This window comes from Zalophus californianus, chromosome 9, assembly GCF_009762305.2.
Source record: "Zalophus californianus isolate mZalCal1 chromosome 9, mZalCal1.pri.v2, whole genome shotgun sequence".
Taxonomy (NCBI): Eukaryota; Metazoa; Chordata; class Mammalia; order Carnivora; family Otariidae; genus Zalophus; species Zalophus californianus.
Genome location: NC_045603.1, coordinates 139,907,637 through 139,935,273, shown reverse-complemented (window position 1 = coordinate 139,935,273; position 27,637 = coordinate 139,907,637). Strand labels below are relative to the sequence as shown.

The window sequence follows — 27,637 nt, the reverse complement described above, 5'->3', positions numbered from 1 at the left end:
GGAGACCCTCCCCAAGGCCCTGAGTCCTGAGACCACCGGCGTTCCCCTGTGGGGCCAGAGCAGTCTGCCGGACACGTCAAATTCAGGGAGACGGCAGGCCCCTGTCAGGCGCTGTCCCTGCACCTCCTGACAAAAGTGCGGGCATTCGAGGTCCATGGAGGGCCCGTCATCTCTCCTCACGGGCACCCAGCACCCTCCCATGTCTTTCAGCCCCACCCACGAGTGCACATTTAGGCAATGCATCCCGGAGCACAATTTAAATGCACCCTAAATTCAATCATTTGCATAACACAGAAAACTAGCCTGTAGCATCTATTCCTGTGTACAAATAAATTCTGTTTTATAACAATATAGCTCTTATTTATAACAACGAATGACATCATTTTGAAAACTGAATAAATGACATGATTGTTGAAAAAGGCATGAACAACCCAAGTTAATGACTACAAGGAGTGCTAGGGTGCTGACATCCTCAAGGGGAAGAAGTGTGTCCTCTGCAGACACGTCTCATTCCGCGGAAAGGTGCTCAGACACACGGACAACCATGTCTTCCAGGCAGAGCAGTCATGCTGGAAACAGGAGCGGCTCACGGACCGTGATGAGGGACACGTGCCCGGTGGGACGGACGGCACAGCTTGGCCATGCTGACCATCTTCATGAAAGTCACCTCTTCCTCAGTCTAAAGCACCACGCTAGCCCATACCTGCCAATTGTTTTGTTTTACATTTAACTTCACACTGCCCTTCTGCCAACCACTCATGGTCTTAACACTTCCACGCTAATTTCTTAATTGCTGAACCAACATTTGTTAACAAGTAGCAAGCACATCAAAATCTTATAAAACATCTGCTTCTTCTCAAGAGTAAATTCCCACCACACTGATGTTTTTTCTGACGTGGAAACACGTGGAGATACTCTGCACTTCTCATGTCCATGCCACCTTCCGTGGGAGCTACGTGACATATCAGAGTCCACTGTGTACCCACAAGAAACCTCCGCCCCTGCACACGGAAGGGCGGGTTGCAGGGACGGGGTTTACAAAGGCGTCGCCACGACCCCAGGAAACCTACCGTCGCCTGTCTCCATGAGCTCCGCATTGCCGTACTTGGGTGTCGTCCGTGATGTCGTCGAGCCCTGAGGCCTTTCTACTTGTATTGGGTGTTCTGAGGTGTAAGTGGTCACGTCAGGAGGTGCAGAGTGATTTTCTAGAAAGAAGCAAATCACAAGTTTTCTGATCATCACGACCGAGTTATTCTGAAGGGTAAGTGAGCCACAGGGTTTCACAAACTGCCACGTCCCAAGAGAAGACCAAGAGTCTGAGTCCACGTCTGCTGCAAGTCTCAGCATAAGGATTATCTTTAAGGTAACGTACGCCGCTCAAAATGGAACCAAGGTTGGTACCCCTCCCAACATAAAATTACAGTGGGAGCTACATCGATGAATCACTGCGGTGTGTTAACTAAATAATGTTCTCAAACTGCCCGTGGCAACAGAGACATTGTAAGTTATGCATTTGTTCATAAACGAGTAATTTTCTCGTCTGTCGTGACAGAGGCAGCGAAGAGCTCAAGCTCTGCAGGCAGATTCTGGGGTCTGCACCTCCGCTCTGCACGTCCCCCAGCTCGTGGGGAATGTCTTAGCCTCTCGTGCCTCAGGGTCCTGCTCCCCAAGCGGACTAATATGGCCGGTCCCCTGCAGGGTGCAGGAATTGAACGAAACATACGTAAGGCTCTTAGCACATTTTGTGACGGAGGATAAGCATTCAAGAGCTGTGAGCTGTTCTATTTGTTTTAGCACACATGATACTGAGTGACCATTCCAAACACGTGTCTATCTGTGTATCGGTGCCGCATCCCATGCAGTGAGCCATGCCTGCACAGTCCCAGGCACCAGACCCAGCGGGCACGTGGACACACAGGGGGGCTGGGGCTGCCAGCGTCCCCGGTTTGGTGCCCGGTCCCCTGCTCATAGTTGCTCCCCTGAGACCCGTTACTCACCTGTCTGTGCTTCGGCTTCCTTTTCTGTAAGATGCCGATCATAATGACGGCACCGACCTTAAGGCCGGTCGATACACGTAAGCACCCGAGTGATGTTACTGCTGGGCGCAGAGAAGTCCGCTACAGGAGAGACCGTGGCTGCAGCACAGTGTGAGTGAGGCAGGAGCAGAACCCCTGCAGCAGCAGCTGTGGGGTCTTCCACGGGGTCTCCACGCAGCACATGGGAGCACCAGAGTCCTAGCTGCAGGCCTTCAGCAGACGGCTGGGTTCCCTGCATATCTGCCCTGGTGTGAGCCACGCTGGGTCCCCTCACAGGTCACCCGTGCAAGTCCTCACCCCCAGGACCTCAGACGGGTCTGCACAGAGGTCACTAGGGCCACTCTAACCCCATGTAACTGGGGTCCTCATAAGGAGATCGGGACACAGACACGTGCAGAGGGACGGCCACATGAGGACCCGGGGAGGGATGGTGTCTGCACGCCCAGGACAGAAGCCTCGGGAGACCCCAGCCCTGCCCACACCTGCACCTCGGGCTCCCAGGCTCAGGACGTGGGATGAGAATCTCTGGTTTAAGCCCCAGCCTGGGTGCTCGGTGACAGCAGCCTGCGCAGACTCACACCCCACGAGGGCAATTTCCTCGACCTCAGCTCAGGAAGGAACCCCTCTCAGAAGGGTGAGGGAGGCCGCTCTGTCCGGTCACTGAGGGACATGCAGCTGGGGTCTCTCTTCCTCTGAGACTCGGTTTCCACCCTCTTCGTCAGCCTTACGCATGCTTCTGCCACACGTGCTTCACTCCACAGAGAAACGTGACCTGCTTCTCTGTGGCTAAGTGGTGTACCTGCTGGGGTCTCCTACTTCACGTGAAGACACAGCAGATGGAGATGCATCGTGAGCAAGATGCCAGCCCACCACCATAACAAGGCAGCTGGAATGGGAGCTCACAGCACTGTGGTTTTGTTCAGATTCACTCGTGTTTCAGTTATGCCATGGCTGCATCTCCGGTGGTGGCCCATCGGGGTTTGTGCTGGGAATGCTCCGCTCTGATGCCGGGGGAAGAATGATTCTGATACATCTGGCAACAGAGACAGCTGGGGGACCCAAAGTGCCTTCCAAATTTACTGATGTGTGTGTGTGTCACCTCCCCTCCACTGTGGGGTCGCTCCCCTCACCGCTGGCTTCTGTTGGGGCGCCAGAGGCCAGTGCCGCTGCGAGACACGCCATGCCCCGTTCTGATGAAGGTCGGCACTCCACGTATTCAACTCTGAAGGAAGCTCACGTGTAACAGATGCTCAAGAAACACTTGTTGATGGGCAAGAACAGTGGATTCGGGCTGGAGGCACCGCTCAAAGGGCTGTAATGCTCATCAGCCCCCCACGTGAGCCACGGACAGCCATGTGCAGCAGGAACACCTGCTCACCAGCCCCCGGTGTGAGCCATGGATGGCCACATGCAGCAGGAACACCTGCTCACCAGCTCCCGGTGTGAGCCACGGATGGCCATGTGTGGCAGGAGCACCTGCTCACCAGCCCCCCCCTCACGTGAGCCACAGACAGCCACGTGAGGCAGGAGCACCTGCTCATCAGCTCCTAGCGTGAGCCACGGACAGCCACGTGTGGCAGAAGCACCTGCTCACCAGCGCCCCCCCAACCTGAGCCACAGACGGCTATGTGGGGCATGAGCACCTGCTCATCAGCTCCTGGCGTGAGCCACGGATGGCCCTGTGTGGCAGGAGCACCTTGAGATCCTCAGGGCCAGTCTGTATCTTCTGAGCAAGTGAGCCACACTGGTTCTTGTGTCAGCTTCCCGGTCCTTTTAAAATCAAGAAAAAAATGGTGGCCACCCTCCAACCACCTGTCAAGGGTCACCTCTTCCACTGAGAACCCCCCAGAGCTGCCCCCACAGGTGGGTCTTGTGTCATCAATGCTATATGACTTTGCTCCCAGCAGCTGACGGTTCCTCCAGAATCTGCAACTCAAGATGGCACAGATGTGGGGAGGGAAGGAGGCGGGAGGGGGCGCAGTTCAGCCGCCCTTACGACCCAGTCGCAGGGGTCCGGCTCACTCCTCGGACACCCTCTGGGTGTTCTTGCCATCAATGCCCTGGTCTCCACCCCACCTGGACAGCGGTTTCTGGCCAAGACTGTCTCAGGGTGCAGGCTGGTCTCCCAGCTGAACCTGGAAACCCCCCGCTTCCTGACCTAAGTCTCCAGCTCCATGTGGCTCCCCGGGTCCTACTCAGACACTGAAGTGACACCAACCAGCCCACGGCATCAGCGCTCAGCCCATGTTGGAGAAACAGTCTGAAGAATGAATGAACACAGAATAAATAAAGCAACACTTCAACAACCACAGATATTCCAACATCGGCTAAAAAGCAGCTTTAATTCTGACTGTACGGTGGGGATGCCTAGGGTAAGTGGTGACAAATCCCACTTTAAAGCCGTGTTAGTTACCTCTCAGTCCCCAAATAACTTCTGAGGGAACAGTAGGAAATCTGGCCTTTACATGTAGAAAGCACGTGCTCGTGGCCCACTGATGGACGTGGGCCACAAGCAATGTGTTCAGGTGAACCCGACCTTTGCTCATGCAGAATGCCCCACACCGAGTCCCTGCAGTCACCCGGACCTCCGTTAGCACTGAGGAGGAAGCGGGAAATGGGCTCCCTGTTACACCCCAGACCACCCTGAGTGCCCAGCTGCTCTGGCTCGCATACCTTCCCCATGGGGGTGGAAAAGCAGGCTCCTCGATGGAGTCGTGGAGGTGAGCCAGACGTGACCTTCTTGGAAGGAGCTGGCCTCGGGGGGGTCAGAGCATCCGCTCTGCGGGGTCCTGTGCCTGACAGCTCCCTGCTTGGGTCCATCCTCCGCACACAGCCGACCCGGAGAGAGGACCTGCCCTGAGTCTCACCAGCCATTGGCCTAACCCGTTACTGCTGGTGGTGATCCACACTGGCCTTTCACATTTCAGGTGGACCATTCACAGACTGCCGCTAGGGGTGGTTGCAAGAGGGCTAGGTGGTTCTATACACCAACATTTCTCTGGCCAAAGTTCTGAGTCAGGGGTGACTTTAGGAGGATCGCCAGGTTCTCTGCCCTCCCACACTGATGCCACGTGATCCCATGAAGATAGGACAGCAATAGTCAGACAGGTCTTAGGAAGTATGTGCCAATATCAGAACAGGAACCTTCGACTTCAAACAAGAGCCTCTTGATTTTTATATCAAGTTCAAATTCCTGATGACAGGCTCCAACTGTCCCAACAACTCCACAGACCACAGACCCTGTGTGTGTATGTGGGGGGTGCTGGGGACACTGAAGTCTTCACTGTTAATGCAAAGTGTAACTGAGCTTTTGTCTGGAAAGGAGCTCCCTTCCGTTGTGACGAGCTGGTGCTCCTGCATCCCACAGGTCTGTCAGGTCCTGCTGACCACCGACCCGCTGGGCACCTGTGGCCTCACGCCAACATTCCTGGGCCTCAGTCTCCCCCCGCAGAACAAGGCATGGTGAGCCCTCACCGGGCTGAAGGAACTACATGACAGGGCGCCCCGACGCCCTGGCTGGGATGTGCTTACCCTCAGGCCCGTCGCCCAGACCTGCAGGCTTCTCTCCGCCTTTTCTCCCTGTTTGTGGGGACCCTCTTAGAAGCTCCAAGAGAGAATCTGTGAAACTCATGTGCATGAAGGTGTAAATGGCTTTGTTACTGCTTTCCGAGTTAAATGCATTTAAATGTCACAAACGGCAGAACTAAACAGACGCGTGTCTCTGGTGTGTGCCAAGGTGTGAGTGCACAGGCCAGTGAGGTGCTCCTGTGGCAAGGGGCGCATGGAGGAGGAGGCGCTGAGACACTTCTGGGTCCAAAAGTCATTACTTTGAGTCTACATATAAAATCTAAAAAAGCGAGTGCTGAGAGGTGAAAATCGCAGGAGCATTTCTGGGAAGAGACAGGAGCGGACCTGTGTCCTAACAGCGCTGAAGGAGCAGTGGGGCTCAGAACAGCTAGAAAGGCAAAAGGACATGCGGGCACAAGGGGCTGAGGCAGTCCAGACGAGAGGTGGGGGTCTGGGGACAGTCACAGAGCGGAGCAAGGCTTGCAACACGTGTGGCAGCCGAACACCCAGACGTGGATGCACGAGGGTCGTGGGGACAAGGGACCACGGTGCTCGGGTCTCAAGCGTGCTCCTGGGAGGACAGCCTCTTCAACAGGCTGGTCGACAGGGGGACCCGTGTGCAGTGTCGGGAGGTGCTCTGAAATGGGGGCTGTGAGGGATTTCACGGTGGGAAATGCAGATCTGTGTGTCAGGAAAGAGCAGGCGGCCTCTCGAAAACCGCGTGAGTGCATGAAGGCAGCAAGAACGTGGAGAGACGGGGCGAGACAGGAGCCCGGGGCGGGGGGTGGCTGGCGCGTGGTGCAGGCCGTGAGCAGAGGCCGTGAGCGGCCGGTGACACCCCAAGCTGGGAGGGAAGAGCTGACCTCCCGGGAGCCAGCATCAGAGGAAAGGATGGGCCTCAGAAGAGCGAGCACCCCTCTCCGGAAAAGGAAACAGGAAGATGCAGTGAGAGCAGGACAACGTCTGAGCTGGAGAGGGGTCAGTGGTTAGAGAACGTTCCCCAGGCAGATGGACACAGACGGGCAGAGACGTTCGCTCCCCGTCCCCGAGCATTTCTGCGGGGATCAGCTTCCCGTTCAAGTAAACATGACGACACAGGGTGAGAAGCCTGCATGAGGACCTAACTAAAACCCCCCGGTCGGGGTAGCTGCCGTGGGTCCTGCTGTCAAGCCAGGCCTGGATCACCAAAGGAGCCCCAAGAAATGTGTAACCCACGGTGGAGTGTCTGCGCTGCCTGCGGTGAGCTCACTCACTGTCCGCCTTTCCCTGCTGTCCCAGGAGCCTGGTGTAGAGCTCTCCAGCAGGAGGTGGCCAGTGATGGATCAGGGGCAGCCTGCCACCTGTTCTTATGAATAAAGTTTTATTGCCACAGGGACACGCCCACCTGCTTACAGACGCCTTTGTTCTAGAGAGCAGGGTGGAACAGCTGCAGGGACCACTGCTGGGGCCACGAAGCCCAAGTCACTTACTCTCCGGCTCTTTGACGGGGAAGTGTGCTGACCGCGCAGCGGTCAGGGAGCTCTCGGGGGTGAGAGACTGTGCAGGGAGACCCCGGCCCCACGCGGGCGAGCTTCACCTCTTCTGCTCTGCCAGAGGAATTGTCGTTCTCCTTTATTCCCTGTTTTATTGTATTTTGCCACTGCTTTCTTTCAAGATTTTTCCTATTTACAGAAAATTTCCAGATATTCTAGGAACTTCTCTTTGTGCCCGATTAGGAATGACTGTAGCGTCACACGCTGTAGGCTCTGTTCAGGTTGCCTTGAGATGTGAGGCACATGAGTCACGCCACCTTTTATAGTCTGGATAAATTTAATCCTCCATGCTATAATTTCCTCCAGGATTTCACACGAAACGTCACAAAGGGAGAACCGAAGGCAGTGATTAATTTGTTTGGAATTATATGTTTCTCTTAGCAAGATTCTGATTCTTCCTTAAAAGTGAACAGAATTGGAGCGCCCAGGCTCCCCAGGCTGGAGTGAGCGGCAGACGCGGAGGGACGGCATGCCCCACGTCTAACCATCCGCACAGGTGCCGGACGACCCGCCCAGACGCCACCTCAGGCTCCGAAATGCACGCAAGACGAAGCTGACCTACGTCACGCACACACGCTCTCTTTAGTTTTTAACTGACTCTCGGTGTTGCTGTCACTCACGGGTGTAAAACTGAGCTCTGATAACACCACCTGGCACTGGACCATCACTGTCCAAAAGATGAGAAATTTCCCTTTTCCTCCTTTTTACTCACCACAGCTCTGAGAGGTACAAAGCAAAGAATCATTGTTCCTTTTTTTTCCCCACTAAAAAACGAAACAGGAAGAAGTGTTTTCTTAAGATGTCAGAGCCGTTCGTGTGGAAACGGAGACCAGACTAGTTTCTGCCGGAGAAGAAAGAGCTCACCTCTGATTCTTTTATCAGCAAAGTTAAAAGCTGAAGCATTTAACTTCAACTTCATTCGAGTGAGTGCTCCTAGGTCAAAGTCCTAAAAAAGTGGTTGGAGTTTCTGTGAACTCTCTCAAGTAGCTAATAGTCTAGAAACAAAAACCTGTGAGTCTGAGATGTTTGTACGATCTTTACCTGTTCCCTAAGTTTGGGACTTCTGCAGACACGAGGTCTGGTGTGGCAAGGGGTACGTGCTGCCAACCACAGCACAGTGAGGGGTGCGTGTCCTGTGGGCGAGGTGACTCGTGTCCACGTCGCGGTTTGAATGGGGAGCATCCTGAACTATCCTGGCACCACATTCAAAGCAAGCCAATTCAGTCTGTGAAGGATCTTTACTGGGAAGCTCAAGAGTGTTAATCCGTCGCTGAAATGGGAGAGCAGAGATCTGGACGCCGTACTTGCCCCTTGCACAGCAGACAAGGACTCATTTCCTGGTCATAAGGAGCATCGGGCACGGTGGTGACAGAAAGACATGCCCCTCCTTTGCCCACAATTCCGACAGCACCACGGCTCATCCAACGCGCCTTCTTCTGCTCCGGTAATTCTTACTTAATCTCCTTTTCCATGCTAGTTTCAAACATCTCAGGCAATGCTTCCTAACTGTGTGCTTGTTCCGATAGAGAGGATCTTACTCATCACAGAACCCACAGAGGATAGAAGACGCACCAGCCAAGAACTTTGAATTCCAAGCGCGGAGAGCAGGCTACAGCAGAAGCGATAAAAACCCCCACCTCCTCAAACGATACCCCAAGTAATAGCAAATTCACTTTAAAATCCCCTGCCTTGTTTATCAGCACTATTAAGACTCCACGTAGAAGCGTGTTTTAGTGTGAGGAGAAATCGTGTAGACACGGGGTTCCACAGTGCCCTAATGAACAAGCATGCATTCCTTTATGAACAGAAAACCCCTGGCAGTCTAGCCGTCAGAGACATCGGGATGCTGAAAACCAGCAAAACCAAGGGTTTCACAAAAGCAGCAAAGCAGCCAGAGTCGGAGCTGGGCTCTGTGCTGTCCTTTGAATGGCTCCGTAAACGCCAAGGGCACAGCCACTAAAGCCCCCTGCTCACCGAGGAGAGCGAGGCACTCACCTATGTGCGTCTGGGCCATGACGTCGGCCAGCCTGTGGGCGGCGCCACTCCCCCCACTTTGGGTAGAAGAGGAAGAGGTCGTGGAGGTGGTGGAGCCGTGGATGGCCTGGCTGATCCAGTGCTCCATGTTGATGCTGCCCTGGCTGGAGGTGGGGGTCCCCTGGGAATCACCCTGCACCGAGCCTTCATCTTCCGAGCCAGAAGACGTATCTGTGAAAGAGAGGAGATGCGCTGTGCATCAGAGCAGAAACACGCCCAGACCCAGCGTCGCCAGCAAAGACCCACCACACGCACTACCCGTCCAACACCTTTTGCTTTGAACTCTCTTAAAAACCAGTTACACCACATCTCAGATAATGCATTATTTTTTTAGTATAATGAACTTTTCATCCAGAACACCTTAAATAAATATGCTACAAAAATCTGTGTGTTTGTTTGTTTTGATATTACAATTTCAGGCAAAGACACTCGCCAACTTGCTCCACTCAACAGTTTGGGAAGAAACCAAATATTTCCAGGCATGCATACAGCAAGTGAGAGGGATGGGGGCAGCATTCTCTAAGAGGTGTTGAACTTTCATGTGTTTCAAAGTGTGTTTGTAGCCCTTTAGAGACCAGAGGTGTTTCTCTGAGCTATAATTTTTTTTTAAATTCTGTGCGAGTGAAGATAACCATGTGCGTCCTCGAAGAGGAAGATGTCAGCAGAGACAATGGTGTAGAAGTTAGAAGGACTGCCATCTCTTTCCCACCAACCTACATGCTCAAGACTTTGCTTCCTCCTTTGGTGAGGACAATACGTCATCATATTACATATTAAGAGCAAGCTAAATGTATTTAACATTCATTTCTAGGGGCGCCTGGGTGGCTCAGTGGGCTAAGCAACTGCCTTCGGCTCAGGTCATGGTCCCAGGGTCCTGGGATCGAGCCCCGCATCGGGCTCCCTGCTCCACGGGAAGCCCGCTTCTCCCTCTCCCACTCCCCCTGTTCGTGTTCCCTCTCTCTCTGTGTCTCTCTCTGTCAAATAAATAAATAAAATCTTAAAAAGATTCATTTCTAATAAAATTTTTTCACTATTTACTAATTTTTTTTCTCTGTGAAAATTGTGCATCTTAGATTGGGATAAAACATGTCACCCTGTACATCAAAATTAATGGAACTATTTTCATTTAATAAGATTTCCCCTAGCAGAGACGTTTTCAAGAATTAAATATTGGTGTACTTGTTATTTAAATACCCACGTAAGAGTGAATTCTGGGTCCTCCCACTGTGAGTTATGGGAGATGCCAGGAGGGATAAGAGACTGTGAGTAGCTCAAGAACATCTGATGACAACGAGAGAAACGACAATTTTCTTAAGTCAAGACATGGGATGTTTTTTTTTCCAACACAACAATATTTGTGAAGAATATTTATACTCACATTTTGTTAAACCTGTGACATGACCTGCGCTATCTGGAATATTTTTGAAAGTCCGTTAGGAATTTGTTCGAAAAGCAGCAGTCATAGTAAGAGCCTGACAAATTCTCTCCCTCTGTCCTGGCTCATAAAATAGCGGGACTATAATTTACAGAAAAATAAAACTGATACTTTTTTTTGGATTCAGACCTAAGACTTCTTTTAATTTTTTTGAATGTGATAAAATACAACCCAAAATTTACCACCTTAACCATTTTAAAGAAGTTCAGTAGTATCAAATACACTCATAATCTGTGCAACCGTCCCCACCGTTTTCCTCAATAGGATCTGAAACTGTCCCAATTAAACAATAACCCTCCATTCTCCCCTCCCCACAGGCCCTGGACCACCATTTTGCTTTCTCTTTACATGATGCGGGCCACTCTAAGCACCTCATATGAGTGAAATCATACAGTATTTGTCTTTGTGTGCGTGGCTATTTCACTCAGCATAACATCCTCAAGATTCATCCATGTGGTGTATTGCAGAATGTCCTTCCTTTTTAAGGGTGAATTATATTCTATCTCATGTGCATACTATATTTTACGTACACATTCATCTGTGGATGGACATGGGTTGCTTCCATGTCTAGCTATCACAGCGCTCCTCTGAATATGGCTGTACAATTACCTCTTTGAGACCCTGCGTTCAATCCTTTTGGCTACAGACCCAGAAGTGGAATTGCTGGGTCATGTAATATTTTTATTTTTTATTTTTTTAAGAAATTGCCATACTGTTTACCACAGAGGTGGCACCTTTTTACATTGCCATCAACAGTGCACAAAGGTTCAAATTTCTCCATGTCCTCACCAACACTTGTAATTACAACACTTGTAATTTTTTACTTTTTTTTACAGTAGCCATTCTAGTGGGTGTGAGGTGGTATCTCATTGTGGTTTTGACTTGTGTTTCCCTAATGATCTCTGATGCGGTGCATTTTTTCTTGCATTATTGGCCATCTGTATCTTGTTGGGAAAAATGTTCAAGTCCTCAGATTTACGGTTTTTGAGAAACGCATATACCCATATATCCATCCAAATATTACCATCTCCCTACCAAGTGTTCTCATCCCTCTTTACTGTCAACCTTTCATTCCTACCCCACACCTTTTCACAAGAAAACCACAGAAAAATATCCCTTGTGACACAGACACAAAAATCCTCAAAAAGTATTAGCAAACAGAATCGAGCAACATATAAAATGGATAGTACACACCAGGACCAAGTGGTGACATTCAAAAGCAAATTAATGTTATATCCCATATTAATAAAGGGAGAAAAACCCTAAATTAACCTTGAAAGTCACAGAAAAAGTATTTCACAAAATCTAACATTAACTCATGATGAAACCTCTCCACAATGCAGGAATAGAAAAGAACTTCCTCAACCTAACATAGGGCATCTGTGAAAACCCATAGTTAACACTGCATTTAATGTTCAGACTGAACATGTTTCCCCTAAGATCAAGACTCAGGTAAGGATATCCCTTCCTACCACTTTTATTCAACGTTATCTGCAAAGCTCCAGCCAGTGAAATACAGCAAAAAGAGTAACTTAAAGGCATCCAGATTGGAACAGAAACATTAAAACATTCTTTAGTCACAGATAGTACGATCTTGTATGTAGAAAATCCCAAGGAACACACTAAACAATTCTTGAATTAATGAATGTTTAGCAAGGTCACAGGATATAAGATAAAGATACAAAATATCTTTATACAGATCTAGACACAATTAAGGGAAGGATTGTGTATCTGGCAAAGGACTTGAAATCAGATTATATAAAGAACTCTTAACTAGTGAGAAGACAGACAATTCATTTTAAAAATGGGAAAAAGTGTGCACACTTAACCAATGAATATATACAAATAGCAAGTAGGCCCATTCAAAAATGCAAATTAAAACCACGATGAGATTACATTTCATATCCACTAGAATAGCTACAATAAAAAATACAGACAATACTAAGTGTTGGTAAGGATGCTGAGAAACTGAAATCCTCATATATTGCTAGTGGGAATGTAAAATGGTGGCAGTCATATGGAAACAATTCGGCAGTTTCCTGAAAGTTCAGCATAAACTAACCATAAGATTCATTAATTCAACCCCTAGGAATCTACTCAAGATAAATAATACATGTATACACAAACATATGTACATAAATGTGGATAGCAGTCTTATTCATAATAGCCAAAAACTGGAAAGAAGCTAAATATCGACCAACTAGTGAGTAGATAACCAAAATGTGGTGTATCTAATAGGATACAATTCAGCAACAAGAAGGAATGAATCGATGCATGAGACAACATGGAGGATGCTCAAAAATATTATCCTAAAGAAGCAAGAGGCAAAAGAACGTATTTTATAATTTTATTTATAAAATGTCTAGAATATTTATAGAGGCATATAAATTAGATCAGTGACTCCCTATGGCTCAATGTGAGAATGGGAATTAACTGCAAATGGGCACAAGGAAACTTTTGGGGTGATGGAAATGTTCTAAAACTAGACTGTGGCAATGGCTGCATAATCTGTATGTTTATTAAAAATCATTGAGTTACACACTTATAATAGGTTAGTTTTATGGAATGTAAATTATACCTCAAGAAAGGTATTAAAGATGAATGTGTGTTCTACAGTAGTTGAGTATAATATTCTGTGAATATCAACTGCATCAAGTTGGAGGATAGTGTTGTTTTGACAACTTATTATTTAAGAAAGGTATTTTTTAAATCTCCAATTATTATTTTTGATTTTTCTATTTTCCCTCATTATGCCAGTTTCTCCTTTATAAATTATTTTTTAAATTTAATTTAATTATGTTATGTTAGTCACCATACATCATTAGTTTTTGATGTAGCGATCCACGATCCATTGTTTGCATATAACACCCAGTGCTCCATGCAGTATGTGCCCTCCTTAATACCCATCACCAGGCTAACCCATCCCCCCACCCCCCTCCCCTCTAGAACCCTCAGTTTGTTTCTCAGAGTCCACAGTCTCTCATGGCTCATCTCTCCCTCCGATTTACCCCCCTTCATTTTTCCCTTCCTTCTCCTCCAGGCTATTCCTTGTTCCACAAATAAGTGAAACCATATGATAATTGTCTTTCTCTGCTTGACTTACTTCACTTAGCATCATCTCCTCCAGTCCCATCCATGTTGATGTAAAAGTTGGGTGTTCATCCTTTCTGATGGCTGAGTAATATTCCATTGTATATATGGACCACATCTTCTTTATCCATTCATCTGTTGAAGGGCATCTCGGCTCTTTCCACAGTTTGGCTATTGCGGACATTGCTGCTATGAACATTGGGGTGCATATGGCGCTTCTTTTCACTACATCTGTGTCTTTGGGGTAATCCTTTATAAATTATAATACTCTTTTGGTTATATATTCATTATTATGTCTTCCTGATGAATTGTTCACTTTCCATCATGCAAGGTTCCTCCTTATATCTTGTACTACTTTTGTCCTATTTGATATTAAGAAAGACTTGTTTGCTTTACATTTAATGTTTGCATTGTGTATTTCTTCAACCTTGTATTCGTAATTATCCCAATTTTTTATTTAAATGTGTCCTGGTTCACTCAGTTGGTGCAGCATGTGACTCCTCATCTTGGGGTTGTGGAGTTCGAGCCCCACACTGGAGGAAGAGTTTACTTAAAAAAAATATGGCTGTGTCTCTTATAGACAACATAGAGATGTATCTTTTTTTTTTTTTTTAATCCAGTCTGACAATTTCAATCTTTTAATTCAGTGTTTGGTCCATTTACAATCATTGTAATCACTGATATGAGTGGGCTTAAATCTAGTATTTTGCTATTTGTTTTCCAATCATTTCTCCTATCTTTTCCACCTGTTGATTTTTCCTATCTTCTTTTTTTTATTATGTTTAATTAGCCAACTATAATACATCATTAGTTTTTGATGTAGTGTTCAACGATTCATTAGTTCCTGTCTTCTACTAACCACATTTTTTTACCTTTCATTTTATGTCTTCTATTAAATTCTTACCTCTACTTCTTATTTTTTAGTGGTTGATGTAGGGCTAAAGTATGCATCCTTAACAGACCCAATATGGGGTCAATATTCTAACTATTTGCTCTTCAAACCTGACACTACAAACTTTCTCTTTCACCTCTACTCATAACACACCTGACACTATTCATTTTCTACTGTTCACATTCTGCTCCCCAATTCACAAGAGTAATAACCACACAACAGTGTAATTCCATTCACCCACCTTTGTCATAAGTACAGGTGTTTTAAAGCAAATTACAATAGGAAAGCATAGTATTGGAGTTTTCTTTGCTAGTGTGGATCAGTGGAAAGCTCTAGTCCTTTCATCTGCTGAACTCAGATCTCTGCCTCTTCCAGGGAGCAGAATGGCCAGTCTCATTCAGATCTCAATCCCTGGGCCGTGGTCTGAACATCTTCTCCAGGAAGAACACTGGGAACCGTGGGGCTCACCTCACAAGTTGTCCTGCTCTCGGGGTGCTCTTTCACTGCTGGAGGTCCACAGCCAGAACAGCTGCCCCATTCATCTGGGGCAGTTTTATAGTTGCTTATAGTGCTTGGGTTAGTCTAGTACCAGTTATTTCTCTATAGTGAGAAGCAGAAGTGCTGGCAAATTCTTGTTATAGTTTTGTATGTAAAAACCAAAGGAAAGCTTCTCCTATAAAAGACTGGCAGTGTCACAATCCTAATTAGATCTTTTCCAGAGACTATGATACCGGTCAGTGACTAGTCCTTTCACACAGAAAACATATATTTCAGGAATATGCTCTGAAGAGCAGTGGACATGAGATGAATTCTAACAAATGTTATCAGCAACCAAGGAAAACAGAATGAGTGAAAATGGAGCTTAGCCCTAAGGTCTTGTACAAGTATGGTTATAAATATGTACACAACTGCTACACACAAAATAGGCTGTGAATAAAAATTGTTATGATGAGGGTGCTGGCATTTGATTGTACAAAACTATTCCATATGTGATATTATCGCTAGGACTCTTGCATGACAGTTTACAAAAGGTATTATATGATGTACAAGAAAGGGCTAGTCAAATAATTAAATGCAAAAATTTCAACAAAAATAACACTTCCAATAATGTTCTATTTTGCAAAGATATCTGTACAATGTTTGATTTTCTGAAGTTTTGTCTTTCATCACAAAATAACATTTCTGAGGATGGATTCAACATGTGAAAAAGCACATACATGAATAATCATATTGCTTTTTGCATTTTTTTTTAAAGATTTCATTTATTTTTTTGACAGAGACAGAGATAGCAAGAGCAGCAACACAAGCAGCGGGAGTGGGAGAGGGAGAGCCGGCCTCCCGCCAAGGAAGGAGCCCAACGCGGGACTCGATCCCAGGACCCTGGGACCATGACCCGAGCCGAAGGCAGATGCTCAACACCTGAGCCACCCAGACACCCTGCATCCTGCCTTTTAAACTCATCATTTTTCATAAAAAAGTAGCTCAGAAAAATGTCTATCTCCTTGAATACTGTCTAGTTCTAAACACTTGGTTTAAGTGGGTTTGTTATCCTTGTAAATTCATTCTGTTTGTTACAAAAATATGTACAAAATAAAACTTTTCACCACACTAATAAAATAGAGAGTCCAGACATAAATCCCTGTTGATATGGTCAATTAATCTATGACAAACGAGGCAAGATTATGCAACGGAAAAAAGACAGTCTCTTAAACAAATGGTGTTGGGAAAACTGGACAGCTACATGCAAAAGAATGAAACTGACCACTTTCTTACACCAGACACAAAAATAAACTCAAAATGTATTACAGATCTAAATGTGACACTGAAAACCATAAGACTCCTAAAAAAAATAGCCAGTAGACTCTTGGACATATTAGCAATGTGTTTTGGACCCATCTCCTCACACAAGGGAAACAAAAGCACAAGTAAGTAATTAAGACTCTCAAACTGAAAAGCTTTGCACAATGGAAGAAACCATCAACAAAACAAAAGGGCAACCTACTGAACGGAAGAAGATATTTGCAAATCATGTATCTGATAAGGGGTTAATATCCAAAATATATAAAGAACTCATACAACTCAAGACCAAAAAAAGAAAAAAAATTCCAAACTATCTGAGTAAGAAAATGGGCAGAGAACCTCAACAGACATTTTCCAGAGAAGATAATGCAGATGGCCAACAGACACATGAGAAGATGCTCAACATCACTCATCATCAGGCAAATACAAATCAGAATCATGTATCACTTCACATCTGTCAGAATGACTAATATCAAAAAGACAATAAATAACAAGTGTTGGTGAGGATGTGGAGAAAGGGGAACCCTCTCGCACTGTTGGTGGGAATGCAAGCTGGTGCAGCCCTTCTGGAAAACAGTACGGAGGTTCCTCAAAAAGTTAAAAATAGAGATACCGTATGACCCAGCAATTCTGCTTCTGGGTATTTATCAGAAGAAAATGAAAACCCTAATTCAAAAAGATATATGCCCCCCCTACGTCTTTTATAGCATTATTTACAATAAGCAAGATATGGAAACAGCCCAAATGTCCACAGACAGATGAATGGATAAAGAAGATGTGGTATATATACACAATGGAATATTACTCAGCCATAAAAAAGAATGAAATCTTGCCATTTGCTATGATGTGGAGGGACCTTGAGGGCATTATGCAGAGTGAAGTCAGTCAGGGAAAGACAAATAGTGTATGTTTTTACTCACATATGGAATCTAAAATAAAAACAAAACAATGAACACACAAAAACCAGAGACTCAAATGTGGAGAACACACTGGTGGTTACCAGAGGGGAGGTGGGTGGGGGTTTGGACAGGACAAGTGAAGGGGACTGGGTAGTACAAACTTCCGGTTATAAAACAGGTGAGTCTGGGGGATGCAAAGTGCAGTGTGGGGAACACAGTCGACAGTCGGCACTAACTTTGAATGCTGACAGGGTGACTGCACACATCACAGGGAGCGAAAATGCTGAATCACTATGTTGTGTGCATCTTGCAGTTGAAGTACCTGCTTCTGTTACTCTCACTGCTTGCAAACATTCAGGACTGAACGTCAAAGTACTCGAAAAAGTGTTGTATACGTTCCTCTGTTCCTATTGTGCAAGGTAACTTAGGTCTGCAGAAAGGCACAGTGGCAACAACATGAATAATGTTGGAACCCGATTCACAGAAAAAACACCAAATAAATTAGGCTCGATCCTTCACGTTTTCTAAAGGTACCTGGATAATTTAACTTTGCGCTTTACTTTGGTTTTGAAGATCATAAAACAGAGATTATAATGATTTAGGTAAAACGAAGCAGAGAACTTAGGTGGTTATCAACCATTTGGATCAGCCAGTGTGGGCCAAACTGGCCCTCTGTCTTTGTAAATAAAGTTTTATTGGCACACAGCCACTCACTGATCTGTTGCCTGTGGCTGCTTTCACATCACCGCAGAACAAGCACTGTGACAGACACAAAATACTACCTGCACATTACAGGAAGATGAGGACCCCAAGTTGAGGTAGCTGCATAAATTTTTCAATTCATTTGGTTTCTCAACACAACCTCATGGCATATTTATATTTGAAGGACTTGAGAATATGTACAGACCAATCTAGGCAGAAGAGAAGTCCAACTTCAGTTATAACTGTGGAGGCACAAACTCTTCCCTTTTGCTACATGAAGGGTCAAGTAAAACTTCACGAGACTTTAAAGGCTGTATCATTTATGAATCTCAATGAAAAGATTAAAATACATATTTGTATAGACACATACATAACGTTCCTTTTCCTTCCAAGTTTAATTTGGACTTCTGGTTCGAAACCTGAATTACAGTACCATTAGTCTGAAAGCTACAAAGACCGGGACTGCTTGAGCTAGTGGTGAATTAATTCCAGGGCTCGCTCGTCACTTCAGGAAGCAGACAGCGGGCCCGCCGCTCACCTGGAGGTGTGTAGGCATCCATCGAGGTCTGCACAACCAAGGACCTGCGTTTGGAAGGCATAGGCACCGCCATCTTCCTTTCTTTGTGTTTAGCCAGCGCCGCCTGCACGGCTTCTGTGTGGACGTCTAAAACAAAAGGAGAGCTCAATCACCCCATTGTTCAGGGACATCCCGAAGGCCCCAGGCCTTTTTTTTTTTTTTTTCCCTTTGGTCTGGTCCTGTGAAATAGCTGATCCTCCTACAGACACTGTCACAAACAGACGGGTGGGGAAGGAAGGAAAAGAAGTATAAAATCACTGGCTTAAAAGCTGCAGGGAGACATTCAAACTCATTCAGACTTCTAATTATTCATTTTTTTACCCTAGAACCTGTATAAATAATCACATACTGGCCGCAAAGTGCTGCATGACTTTTGTTTCTTAGGTGATCTGTGGGTATTTCTTCTCACACTCCTCAAACCTCGGGATTCATGTCTACGTTCTGTTAAGGGGGCAGGTCACACCTCGCCGGCTGCAGCAATGATTTCCACTAACACCAGACTCTCAGGGGTCAGTCACTGTGTTTGGCCTTTTGAGTATATTAACCCCCTGGATTCACCCCACAAATAGTCACTGAACGCCTACTTCGTAAGCATCCTCAGGGCGGGGGGTACAGTGGAGAGTCAGGTGGACAAGGGGCTGTGTCTCACACAGCTGACTTGCTAATGGGTAAGGGACACCCAAAAGGCGGTCATCTAGGGCAGGAATGAAAACAGGATAAACAGACTGCCCACTTCATTGTGAGGCCAGGGAAGAGTTCTGTCGATGTGAAATTTGAAGAGTAAGAATAAACAGCCATTCTGTAAAAATGAGAATTCCCAGGACACAGAGAAAATGCAGCTCCCAGGTGTGGAAGGTGAATGAGCAGGTGGCGGGCAGAGAGGACACCACCCTGCAGAGGGACGCACCAGGACGAGGGCTTCTGAGGTGGGGCAGGCACGTGTGACAGGGAGGCACTGGGGATCTTAAGCAGCTGTGCCACGATCTGAGTCCGTGGGGGTTCTGGGTGCTGTGAAGAAGGCCGCAGGACAGATGGAAGCCGGGAGCCAGCAAGAAGGCAGCAGTCAGGCGCGATTCGGCTCCACGCAATCTTCCACACAACCCCACTGAGGAGGCACTCCCAGGATTTCCCAAACGAGGAATTATTACTGTGGCAAGTGGCACTGCTAGGTATGAGCCCAGGTGTGAACACCTCCAGGGTCCACACCCTTCACCAGCAAACACACCACGCTCATGCTGTTCCTAGGAAAACTCCAGCAGGTTAGCATTTTAGAACAGAGCCACCCGACCACCCCCATGGGCCACCTGCAGCCTGCATCTCTTCTATAGAAAGTGTGAAGAGACACTACAAAAAGAAAAGCTATTAAACAGAGGTCAGTATTCATTTGCAGGTGTGGGGAGAGAGTATAAAATGTACATGTGGTGAAATGTTCAGATCTTAAGTACAACTGATAAATTTTAATAGATGGAAATCTATCTACAGAACCATTACCCCAGTTGAGACACAGGACATATCTATCAACCCAAAGTTCCTGTGTGTGTCCTTCCAATCAACCCCCATCCTGAATAAACAGCTACTGTTCAATATTTTGACAAGCTTGCCTTGGCTCTTGACCTCCATACAAACAGAATCGCACAGACTTTATATGACCATATGGATTCTCTGCTATAGCGCTACCTGCTTGATATATTCCTTCATGTGGCTGCAAGTTTCAGTACTTCACAGGGTTTTACCGATGAGACATAATACAACATAGGAATATACTGTAATTCATTCATACTTCTCCAGCTGATGGATATTTGCATTATATTTAGTTCTGGGCTATTACAAAACACCTGCAGCAAAGATTCACATACATATGTTTATGTGGGCATTTTCATTCCTCTTCTCTAAATGTCTAAATATGTAATTGCTGAGCCATACAGTAAGTGCAGGTTTCAATTTTAAAGAAATCGCCAAACCATTCACAAGTGGTTATGGTAGTTCACATCTCCGTCAGCCGTGTATGAGACTCCAGCCCTGACACACCCTTACCAACACTTGGTACACTCAATCTTTTCCACAGCAGACACCATTGTGGTTGGGAAGGGGAATTTCATTGGGGATTTAGGTTTGCATTCACCTGACGGTTTAAGCTGAGCACTGCCCTTGGGCTTACTGGACTTGAGTACACCCATCTGTTGTAAAGTACCTGTTCAAGTTTTTGTCCATCCTTTGAGCTGCCTTTTCATTGCCGATTTATAGTAGTTCTTCACATACTATAGGTACAAGTTGCTTTTAGGTGTTATGTTTTGAAAATATTTACCCTGAATCTGTGGCTCACCTTCATACCCCTACCAGTGTACCACATGAGAAATTTTTAATTTTCATGAGATTTGCTTTATTTTATTTCTCCTATCCAGTGCTTTTTGACTGCTGTCTATGAAATCTTTGCCTACCTCAAGGTCCAAAAGATACTCTACTTTCTTCTGGAAGCATTAGAGTTTTTAGCATAATGTATTCAAGGTCCATCTACGTTGTGGCATGTGTCAGAATTTCGTTAAGGTTGAATAGTGTCCTGCTGTATGGATATAACATATTTTCTTTATTGATTCAACCATCAATAAATATTTAAGTTGGGTCTACCTCCCGGCTATTGTGAATATGCTATCATAAGCACTTATGTATAAATAGCTGTTTGAGTTCCTGCTTTCAATTCTTTCAAATAAATACCGAGAATTGGGATTTCTCAGACTTCCACGGAAGATGGCGGAGTAGAAGAGTTCCAACCTCATCTTGTCCCGTGAATAAACCTAGATGACAGCCACATCAGTGTGACTACTAAACCAGAAAAAAACCCTAAGACCAGCAGCATAGGCTCCCACAGTTGATGGTAGAGACTAGGCCACGCTGGAGCAGGAGGAGGGGCAGAGACGCACTCCAGAACCAAGCCAGCCACAGACAGGGGGGAGGCCACAAGTGTGGAGACTGGAGAGAAGCAAACCCCAAAGAGATCCACACCAAGACACAGCATAATTAAAAAGGCAAAAAAATGGTATTAGAGAATTTTAAAAGCAACAAGAGAAAACAGCTACATACAAGAGAAACCCTATAAGGCTATCAGCTGATTTTTCAGCAGAAACTTTGCAGGCATGATATATTCAAAGTGCTGAATGGAAAAAACCTGCAACCAAGAATATTCTCTCCAGCAAGGTTATCATTTAGAAGAGATAAAAAGAAGAAGATAACATTTTGCCAGACAAATAAAAGGTAAAGAAGCTTATCAGCACTGAACCAGCCATATAAGAAATGTTAAAGGGAATTCTTTGGAATGTAAAGACCATAATCAGGAGTAAGAAAATTAGCAAAGGAAGAAAATTCACAGATACATACAAACACAATAAAAGTAGTAGATTCCTCACTTATAAAACCAGTATGGAGGTTAAAGCCCAAAAGCAAGAAATCAAATATGTCTATAAAATATGTTGGTCGAGGGATTCACAAAAGGATGTAAAGTTCGACATCATATACATAAAACATGGGGGGGGGCAGTAAAAATTCAGTGCTTTTAGAATGGGTTCAAACTTAAGCAACCATCAACTTAATATAGACTGCTATATGCGCAGGATATTATGTATAAACCTAATGGTAACCACAAATAAAAAACTAATAGATATGCAAAAAATAACAAGAAAGGAATCCAAGCATATCACTAAAACAAAACAAAACAAAAAACAAAAAAACATCAAACAACAAGACAGGAGAGGAAAAGAAAAAGGGTCAGAGAAGAGCTACAAACCCAACTGTAAAACAAACAGCAAAATGGCAGTGGGTACACACTTATCAGTAATTGCTTTGAATGTCAATGGACTAAATGGTTATCAATCAAAACAGAGGGTGATGGAATGGATTAGAAAACAAGACCCATATTATGCTGCCTACAAGAGAGTCACTTCAGACCTAAAGACTACAGATTGAAAGTGAGGACTGGAGAAACATCTATGCAAATGGAAGTGAAAAGAAAGCTGACGTAACAATACTTCGACAAAATAGACATTAAAACAAAGGCTATAACAAGAGAAAAGAGAAGAACACTACAAAGGCAACAGTCAACAAAAAGACATAACAATTGTGAATATCTATGCACCCAACACGGGAGCACCTAAGTACATAAAGCAGCTATTAACAAACATAAATGAAAAAAATGATAGTAATACAACAGTGGTAGGGGACTTTAACACCCCCACTTACCTCAATGGATAGATCACCAAACAGAAAAATCGACAAGGAAACAGTGGCTTTGAATGACACACTGGACCAGCTGGAATTAACAGAGAGATTCAGAATATTCCATCCAAAAACAGCAGAACATACAGTCTTTTCAAGGGCACATGGAACATTCTCCATATGAGATCATATGTTAGGCCAAAAAACAAAGTCTCAAAATATTAAAAAATTGAAGTCCTTTCCACACCTTTTCTGACCACAATGGTATGAAACTAGAAATCGACCACAAGACAAAATCTGGAAAGGACACAAACAAATGGATATTTTTGGTTAAGATTTTATTTATTTATTTGAGAGAGAGAGCACAAGCAGGGGGGGCAGCAGAGGGAGAGAGAGAAGCAGGCTCCCTGCTGAGCAGGGAGCCCAATGTGGGGCTCGATCCCAGGACCTTGAGATCATGACATGAGCCAAAGGCAGACACTTAACCGAATGAGCCACCCAGGTGCCCCCAAATGGATATTTAAAAGCATGCTACTAAACAATGAACAGGTCAACTAAGAAATTGAGGAGGAAATAAAAAAATACATGGAGACAAATGAAAATGAAAACACAATGGTCCAAATTCTTTGGGATGCCACAGGAGCTGTTCTAAGAGGGAAGATTATAACAGTACAGGACTACATAAAGAAGCAAGAAATGTCTCAAATAAACAACCTAACCTTACACCTAAAGGAGCTAGAAAATGAAGAACAAACAAAGCCTAAAAAAGCCAGTAGAAGGAAGGAAATAATAAAGTTTAGAGAAGAAATAAATGAAACAGAGACTTAGACAACAATAGAACAGATCAATGAATCCAGGAGGTGGTTCTTTGAAAAGATCAAAAAATTGCTAAACCTTTAGCCAGACTTATCAAAAAGAGAGAGGACTAAAATAAATAAAATCAGAAATGAAAGAGGAGAAATAACAACCAACACCAAAGAAATACAAAGAATTAGGAGAGAATATTATAAAAATTATACAGCAACAAACTGGATAACCTAGAATGGGTAAATTGCTAGAAACAAATAATCTCCCAAAACTGAATAAGGGAGAAATAGAAAGTTTGAACAAACCAATTACTAATAATGATATTGAATCAGTAATCAAAAATCTCCCAACAAACAAAAATCCAGGAACAAATGGCTTCAGAGGTGAATGCTAACAAACATTTATAAAGAATGCTTATTCTTCTCAAAGTACTACCAAAAATGGAAGAAGAAGGTCCCAAACTCATTCTGTAAAGCCAGCATTACCCTGATACCAAAACAAAATACACTACAAAAAAACTATAGGCCAGTATCTCTGATGAAGACAAATGCAAAAAATCCTCAACAAAATATTAGCAAACTGAATCCAACAACACATTAAAAAACTCATTCACCATGACCAAGTGGGATTTATTCCCAGGATGCAGGGGTGGTTCAATATTCACCAATCAATGTGATACATCACATCAACAAGACAAAGGATAAAGACCATATGGTTATTTCAGTAGATGCAGAAAAAGCATTTGATAAAGTACAATATCCACTCATGATAAAAACCCTCAACAAAGTAGGTTTAGAGGGAACATACCTCAACAAATGAAGAAGATCATGTATATATAAAAAAAAAAAGGTCACAGCTAACATCATACTCAATGGTGAAAAACTGAGAGCTTTTCCCCTAAGGTCAGGAACATGACAGGGCTGTCCACTCTCACCACTTTTATTCAACACAGTACTGGAAGTCCTAGCCATAGCAATCAGGCAAGACAAAAAAAATAAAAGGCATCCAAATTGGTAAGGAAGAAGTAAAACTTTCAGTGTATACAGATGGCATGATAATATATATAGAAAACCGGAGCCTCCACCAAAAACCTACAAGAACTTGCAAATGAATTTAGCAAGGTCAGAGGAAACAAAATCAATATACAGAAATCTGTTGCATATCCATACACTAATAATGAAGTAGCAAAAAGAAATTAAGAAAACAATCCCATTTATAAATGCACCAAAAATAATACAATACCCAAAAACAAACTTAACTAGGGGGTGAAAGACCTGTACACTGAAAACTATGAGACCATGATGATAGAAATTGAAGATGACACAAAGAAATGGAAAGAAAGTCCACGCTCATGTACTGGAGAACAAATCTCTCTCAGCACTGTGTTCCAAACAGGTGTGAGTCTGTCTGTACTCCACTGGTTATATTGTCTGTTTCCTGACAAAATGTGTAACAATGTTATAAATTCTTTCCTTACACAGAATAGAATTCACTAGTGAAACCAACTGGGCCTGAATTCTCTTTATGGGAAGATACTTGATAATTAATTCTATTTCTTTGATAGATGAAATACTATTCAAAATTTCTATGCCTTTTGTTGGTTTGGTTGTGTTTGTCAAGAAATTCATCCATTTTGCCATTTTATCATTGTGAAATTTCCTGGCATAGATTTTTCATGATATTCTTATCTTCCTTTTAGTATCTATATGTAATGTAACATCAACTTATTCATTTGTGATGCTGCTTATATTTTTTTCTCTTTTTCCTTGACCTTGCTAGAAACAATCTTCTCTTTTTCTTCTACTTCATTGTTTTTTGCTATTAATTTATTATTTCTTTCCTTCTACTTATTCTGGCTTCATTTTCCATTTCTAGCCCCTTAAGGTGGAAACCTGGATCACTGATTTTAACCTTTGTTCTTTTCTGACATAAGCATTTACAGGGGTATATTTCCCTCTATACATTGCTTTAGTTCCTTTCCACAGATTTTGTTGTTTGGTATCTTAAGATCGTTTATTTTATTTATTTATTTGACAGAGAGAGAGCACACACAAGCAGGGGGGAGCGGTAGAGGGAGAGGGAGAAGCAGACTCCCTGCCAAGGGGGAGCCTGATTCAGGATTCAATCCTAGGACCCCAGGATCATGACCTGAGCTGAAGGCAGATGCTTAACCAACTAAAACACCCAGGTGTCCCTTAAGATCATTTTAATTTCAACCCATTTCCTTTAAAGTAAACCTTTTATACACAATGTATGGTTGAGTTTGGATTTTCTCAACTCTGCTTTGATAATCCCTGCCTTTTGTCCATTTACACTTAACACACTTAAATCTGATTTTTGGTATTTATTTTCATTTGTTCCATTGGGTTTTTTTTTTTTTTAAGATTTTATTTGCGAGAGAGTGGGTGGGGCACGGAGGCAGAGTGAGAGGGAGAAGCAGACTCCCTGCAGGGAGCCCGATGTAGGACTCGATCCCAGGACCTGGGACCATGACCTGAGCCAAAGGCAGACACTTAACCGACTGAGCCACCCAGGTGCCCTGGGTTTTTATTCTTGTTTCCCCTTCCCTTTCTACCTTTGGCTTAACCAAGTTTTTTCTTTAGTATTCCATCTTAATTCCCTTATGGTATTGTTAGCCATATCTTCACATATTGTATTTAATGGCTGGTATAGGCATTGCCACATGTTTTTTTTTTAAAGATTTATTTATTCATGAGAGACAGAGAGAGGGGGAGGCAGAGGGAGATGCAGGGTCCCCACTGAGCAGGGAGCCAGATGCAAGACTCGATCCCAGCACCCTGGGATCACCACCTGAGCCAAAGGCAGATGCTTAACCAATTGAGCCACCCAGGCGCCCATGAATTGCAACATGTTTCTTGAACACAGTCTACTTGGAGTTAATATTGTGCCATCTGGTGAAACAAAACAATACAAACAAAAACTTGCAGAATTCCACTTATCTCCATCTTTTGTGCTATTTTTGTCATATATTTTTTACAACGGCATTTATAACTACCACCACAGAATGTAATTTTTGCTTTACCTCGCATTTTTCACAGAACCTAGACATTAAATCCTAAAACATGTGTGGAACTGAAAAAGATGGAGAATAGTCAAAGCGATCTTGAGAAAGAATAAACCTGGAGATTTCATGCTCCCAGATTTCAAACTACACCACAAAGCTAGTCATCAAAGCAGTGTGTCACTGCCATGAGAACAGACACACAGACCAACGGAACAGAACAGAGAGCCCAGAGATAAACCTACACATCCACGGTCAACTAGTCTACAGCGACAAAGGCGAGAAAAAGCAATAGGTAAAAAACAGTCTTGTCAAGAAATGGCGTTGGGAAAACTGAACGGCAGCATGCAGAAGAATGAAACTGGACCACTGTCTCAGAGCACACACAAAAATCAACTCAGAACAGAATAAAGACTTGAACGTAAGAACTGAAACCATTAAAATCCTAAAGGAGAACACAGGCAGTAAGCTCCCTAAGCAACATGTTTTGGATCTGTCTTAGGCAAAGGCAACAAAAGAGAAATGAGCAAGACTACATCCAACTGAAAAGACTTTGCAAATAGTTACTTTAATGAAATTAAGAAAAAAATTGATATCTTCATTCTTTTATATGAATTCCACCTGTTGTTCTTTCCTTTTAGCCCGAGCCGTATCCTTTACCATGGATCATAGTTCAGGTCCGCTGGCCACACCTGTCCGTTCTGACAGCCTAAGCCAGAGAGCCCGGATTTCAGCGGCCACAGCTCACCTGTGCATTGGAGACTCTGCCCTTAGCACCGATCTTCCCAGGTTCAGCTTCTAAATGTCAGGGGCAGATTCCTCTTCCCTTCTGCCTGCTTACACTCTCCAGTGTCTTCCACACAACACCGACAACACACACACGGGAAGACGGAGTGCTCTGGGTCTTGTCACGGGTACCTGACCAACCTACTGCACCATCACTAGAGCTGGAAGCACTCTCCTTCATTAAATCGTATGCTCTGGTCGTCATAGAATTTCGTGCTGGCACTTTTTTAGTTAATCATTTTAATGATGCTG

The 27,637-nt window shown here is 44.4% G+C and overlaps 1 protein-coding gene across 5 annotated transcripts in view; it reads right to left on the bottom strand.

Annotated features, from left to right (window-relative positions):
- DIP2C (disco interacting protein 2 homolog C) overlaps positions 1–27,637 on the bottom strand; it is a 403,031-nt gene that overhangs the window by 140,712 nt on the left and 234,682 nt on the right. For all 5 annotated transcript variants that reach the window (XM_027593628.2, XM_027593630.2, XM_027593629.2 and 2 more), the window contains 3 exons: positions 18,526–18,651; positions 9,131–9,340; positions 1,071–1,205 (listed from right to left, as the gene is read on the bottom strand). In XM_027593628.2, coding sequence (XP_027449429.1) covers positions 1,071–1,205; positions 9,131–9,340; positions 18,526–18,651 — 471 coding nt within the window. The remainder of the gene's footprint in view (positions 1–1,070; positions 1,206–9,130; positions 9,341–18,525; positions 18,652–27,637) is intronic.